Raw genomic sequence first — 5,183 nt, 5'->3', positions numbered from 1 at the left:
AATCTTTAAAAAACAGAAAAAGGAAGGAACCCCAAGTGGTGGTGAGGTGTAGAACTAAAGGAGGGAATGGGGGAAACGGGGGAATGGGGGGGGGGGGAATTGCGGCCCTGAAACTTCCTCAACCCATTTGATTTCCCCACCTCCCCTTGTCACCATTGTCCCTCCGCACACACACACACATGCAGCTTTCCGGTACTGGATAAACATCGTTCTCTTGTTCCTCATGGCATCACCAACGCGCATAAAACCCGGCCGCATCCCCGCCAGCCACACACACACACACACATCCCATTCCCACCACGTCCTTTCCCCCCCTTCCCCCTTCGCCCCCCTTCCCCCCCTTTCGGGCAGTTTTACGTTTGCTACTCTCTTGCCCTGGCAGCAGCTTCAATCGTGTGTGGTTCGTCTTTCCCCCCTCCCCCCCCATCGCAGGTGGTTGACCTCCCGGAGGCCCTTCGCGCCGCCCACCACCACTGGCTCAGCCACTGTTGCGGGCTGTCCTGGCCGGACAGCCGCAACCACATCTGCTTTGGAGACTTCTAACCAACACCACCAGCAAAGAAAAGCTGTATACAATTTAGTTTGTGGCAATATTGCAGTAAACGTAGAAGAAGCAGAAATTATTACTTCTTTCCTTTTATTTATGGATGGATGGATGAATGGATGGACGGGTGGTAAACGAAGGAAGGAGGGGGATGGATGAAGTAAAGTGCGTTTCCCGGGATGTGGTGTTTTTTGAAGTGCACGCATGCATATCGCGAAAAGCCATGGGCCGTGACACAGTTTGTACGGCAACCCAAAGCCCCATAACGCATGTTCAGCGAAGCGTCCTTAGGAAGGACGGCCCGTGGTATTTGCCGTTTCGGTGTGGGATGAGTCTAGGTCGGAGCGTGGAACCTGTACGTATGTATCTATGTATGTGCGTACGTATGTATGTGCGCGGCGAAAAGTCGGCATGGCGAAAAGCCGGCGTGGGGAAAAGTCTGTTTGAGGGGACCCCCGGGGTAGGGTTGACCGGTGAACGGAGGGCGGGTGGTGGAGGGGACGTCTACCGGACATATGGCAGCACGTGTTGCCCCCCCTGAGAGTCCGTGTCGAACCCATTCCGATGGCAGCTGGAGGTTTCCGCTCGAGCTCTTTCCATTTCTCTTGAAAGGCCTCGGGAACTAATTTGAGCTGAATCGAGATACAAAACCAACCCAACCTCGCACAGCAGCAACATAACCTTTATAATGATTATAAGACAAAGCTCTTTTAAAGCTCTTTCCTCCCAAACGAGAGCCCTTAGCACGAACATAAACCTCCCAAACACACAAGCACATATAATACCCCCCTTCTCTCATCACACATACACACACGCACACACGCACACGCACACACACACACACACATACAGACTGAGTCGTAATTTCAACTATTTTTCTTCCGGGGTGCCACCAGCAGCTGCATTCCACCCTCCGGCCGCAAGAACAGCCCCAGTCCCCAGGGCGCCACTTCCCCGCCCTCCCCGCCGTGAGATCCCGACACGGACTCGCCCGCCGACCCGACCGCATCCCCCGCTGATCCCCCCCCGGCGGACCCCGGACCTGACGGCTCAAACACCAGAAAACACAGCAGCATCGCCAGAGCCGCCTTGATCTGCGCCACAGCCAGTTTCTGGCCCAGACAACTTCGGGAACCAAAACTAAACGGCATAAAGGCCTCCGGACTACACAAAGGCGCCAGTGGTGGCGGAGACTCCGCCGGAGACTCCGCCTGAAGCGGCGGCGGCGGCGGCGGCGGCGGCGGCTTCGCTGCCGCCGATTCCTCTCCTGGATCCTGGATCTCGTTGTCTACGTCCGGTTCTACCGTACACAGCCCGTCGTACAGCTGCCGCGACGTGGACACCCCTGTATCAGCCGCCGCCGCCGCCGCCGCCGTGGTGTCGGTTACGGATGTGGGCGCGGATGCCACCGCCGTCCAGCGCTCCGGCTTGAAGTGATGCGGATCTCTCCACCACTTTGGCGATCGGTGCATGGAAAAGACGTCCACCCACACATCGCTGGCGGCTGTTAGAGTCCGGCCGTGTAACGCCACGTCCTGTGGCAGAGGACGGCAGAGGGCGCAGGGAGAAGGTTAGGGAAGGGAAAGGGAATGAGATACGAGTTAACCGCAATCTTTCAAGAAGCTGGGGCGGGGATTACACACAGGCAGACAGACTGACTGACAGAAAGGTTCACAGACAGATTGACTGACAGACAAACAGACAGACAGATAAACTCACCCGGTTGAGACCTTATAAGTTCTGTAAGTGAGCTCATGCGGCCGTGTAAGAAGGCGTTTGTATTACATTGCTTGTTACTTACCTTTTTGAGAGTCCGTACAGTTGCAGGACAGGGCATGGTGGGATACAGCCGCAGCACCTCCCGTACGACGCAGTCCAGATACGGCAGTTTGGACAGCATGTCGTACGTGAGCCGCAACGGGTCGTTGAAAATGCCTTGCCGCGTGGAGACGATCAAGATGGACGGAGAGAATATGGGTTAGTTTGGGAGGTGAGGATGGGGGGTGCATGTACGTATGTACGTATGTATGTATGTTCCGACTAAGACCTGCCTCGTTCCTTGTCGATTTTGTACGTTGGATCACTTATAGCAGCGTACATCTTCTTTTTTGCCCTAGAGTTGAGGAGTTCACTGTACTGGTGGTTGCGGTAGTTAACGCATATGGTAATGGCAGTTGTAAGTTGCTGTGTTGACGGTGATTGCGGTGGTTGCATTGGTGGTTTGCAGCTGCAGTTCTTATGCTTAATAGATGGATAAAGGGCTCTATGTACGGGTACGAGCCACCTGAAAACGATAATGTAAGCTTATCGTAGCTAACCTGCCTGCCGCTCATGATTCCTAAAACCCCTAAAACCTCTAAACCCCTGACAGGTTTTTCAGGACGTGTAAAAACCCTCACCTCCCAGAAACCACCCCCCCCCGCACACACTGGGACATTGAAACACCACTCCTCGGCTTTTGACTATTAAACCCACACACACACACCCCTCCGCTCCCCTAACTTCGCCCCTTTTGCCCCCACCCTTCATCCCGACAAACCTCAACCACGCCATAACACCGCACCAAAAAAAACTTAAAAAAACTGGCCCGGGCGGTTAAAACTCCAGTTTTAGAACCCTAAAACCTCCAAAATCCTTAACCGCAAATTCACCCTAAACTTCTCACCCTCCTTCTTAAGCTCCGCCACCAGTTTTTCCTGCACCCCCCGTCGGGCTGCCAGACAGCCAAGGGCCCAGGCGATAGAGTGACCCGTGGGTCCGTGAGCCAACAGCAACTGGGCGGCCAGCTCAGATACGGTTCGGTCCGCGGAGAGGACGGGGGCACCTCGGGCGGGGGGGGAGCTGACCGATGACGGAAAAGAGAGGAAAGGGGTTTTAGGGTTTTAGGGTTTTAGGGTGCGGGACGGGCCAAGCGAGATGATGATGGCAATGATAAATTGATGATGATGGTGTCACCCTAACACCAGAGGCTTTGTCTCTATATTGTTTATGTGGACTATAACATAGTCCTTACCATAGCACACACATACATACAGAATACATACGTACATAGCACACACCTACCATAGCACACACATACATACAGAATACATACGTACATACGGCGGCTCCTGCTCTTTTCCCTCCCGCCCCCCTTACCTCAATCTCGCCAGCTGGGCGGCCAGCGTGACATCCTCCGGCGGGGGCGGACCCCGTGCCTCGATATCGGCCCACAGCTCCTGAGGAGAGGTCGGAAGTACGCGGCGGCTGGGTAGTTGGGTAGTTGGAAGTTGATAACGAAAAGTTGGTTGCATGCCGGTGGACGCTCAGGAGACGTTTGAATGTCATGTCAATGTATCCGGGTCGCGGTTTGATTGATACCCCCTTACTCCCTTTACCCCCGCGGGCGTGTGTGTGGGGTCTGTGTGGGGGTTTGGGGGGGTGGGGTTTGGTCAGCGGTGTAAACCCTCGAACAGTAGTTAGGTGATGATTTGTCTCGGATGAAAAAGACCTCAGCAGCTTCTTCTTTGTCGGCTAGCTGACATTTTGATCGGTCTTTGCCCCAAATCTATGCATCGCCACTTTCTCACTTCACCACCCCTCACTCAACAATTTGCAGTACACCCAAAAACAAACGCGGGCTTACCAGCCTTAGTTTATTCAGTTAGAACATAACCATGTTTGCAACGGAAGAATCGCAGTTCGCGTCGAGTCGCCAACACAGCATTAGCAAATAATTATTTAGTTAGTTAATTAGTTAGTTAGTTACCTGTTCGATAAAGTGGTGCAGGATGCGACATCGCGTCTGCCCCTCGGCCGCGCCATCGCTGATCCAAGGTGCCCAGCGACCAAGCAGCCGCCGCCGCCGTACAGCCCACTCCGCCGCAACCTCCCCCAACAGCCTCAGCATCAGCACCTCGCCTTGAGACTCAACCGCCTTCAGTTGGCAGTTGTTGCGGTTAAAAGATTTGGTTACATGGTTACATGGTTGCTACATGGGTTGTAGCTGCAGCTGGACTTGCAAGGCAGAGAAATTTTGTTTGAACATTTTTTGCACGCTTATGTGCTCCAAACAACGTCAATGGATTATGTGTGACCCTTTATTACAACATATTAATTTGCATTTAGGAGGATAAAAGAAAAAATTCTACTCTCCTTCATCCTGAAGGGAAATAGAACATTCCTTATGGCCAGGGACCTGCTCTGACTCAATGCAACCCAGCTCGGCCAAAATTATAAATACCCGTTATATAAAAAAATCTTACAAACCTTTACAACCAACTCCGAAATCATCTTTCTCATATAAGTAGCCCCGGGACCCCCCTCAGGCATATATTCAACATCACGCCATGCTCTCCGCCGTACCTGTGTACTACATCTGTGTACTACAAGAAAAGCTTTTCATTTTGACGTACGACAGCCATGCCTACCTGAAAGTCGTACCCCAGCTTGCTGAGCCCCATGACGTCCAAGCTCAACCTCAGCGCCGCGTCGTTCACGTCCACCACTGCCCCCGGGCCCAGCCCCACCACAAAATTGGCTAGGGACAGGGCCTTCGCTTTGGCGATCTACAAAAGGGGGTTGATACCTCCCGGGGTTGGGGTCGGGGTTGGGGTTGGGGTGGAGGTTGGAGTGGGGGAAACNGGGTGATGATTCACAC

At 53.6% G+C, this 5,183-nt stretch overlaps 2 protein-coding genes across 2 annotated transcripts in view; one reads left to right on the top strand and one right to left on the bottom strand.

The window, feature by feature from the left end:
- Positions 1-543, top strand: part of VOLCADRAFT_117596 (uncharacterized protein) — a gene marked incomplete at both ends in the record, with an annotated part of 9,071 nt that extends 8,528 nt beyond the window's left edge. The window contains one exon of the mRNA XM_002950559.1: positions 433-543. Coding sequence (XP_002950605.1) covers positions 433-543 — 111 coding nt within the window. The remainder of the gene's footprint in view (positions 1-432) is intronic.
- An 867-nt stretch (positions 544-1,410) lies between these two features.
- The window catches only part of VOLCADRAFT_90934 (uncharacterized protein), a gene marked incomplete at both ends in the record, with an annotated part of 5,562 nt that continues 1,789 nt past the window's right edge, over positions 1,411-5,183 (bottom strand). The window contains 6 exons of the mRNA XM_002950451.1: positions 1,411-2,079; positions 2,346-2,479; positions 3,210-3,385; positions 3,683-3,762; positions 4,293-4,460; positions 4,954-5,091. Coding sequence (XP_002950497.1) covers positions 1,411-2,079; positions 2,346-2,479; positions 3,210-3,385; positions 3,683-3,762; positions 4,293-4,460; positions 4,954-5,091 — 1,365 coding nt within the window. The remainder of the gene's footprint in view (positions 2,080-2,345; positions 2,480-3,209; positions 3,386-3,682; positions 3,763-4,292; positions 4,461-4,953; positions 5,092-5,183) is intronic.

Source organism: Volvox carteri (assembly GCF_000143455.1).
Source record: "Volvox carteri f. nagariensis unplaced genomic scaffold VOLCAscaffold_19, whole genome shotgun sequence".
NCBI lineage: Eukaryota > Viridiplantae > Chlorophyta > Chlorophyceae > Chlamydomonadales > Volvocaceae > Volvox > Volvox carteri.
Note: the sequence above shows the minus strand (reverse complement) of the source record. Positions and strands in the feature narration are given on the sequence as shown.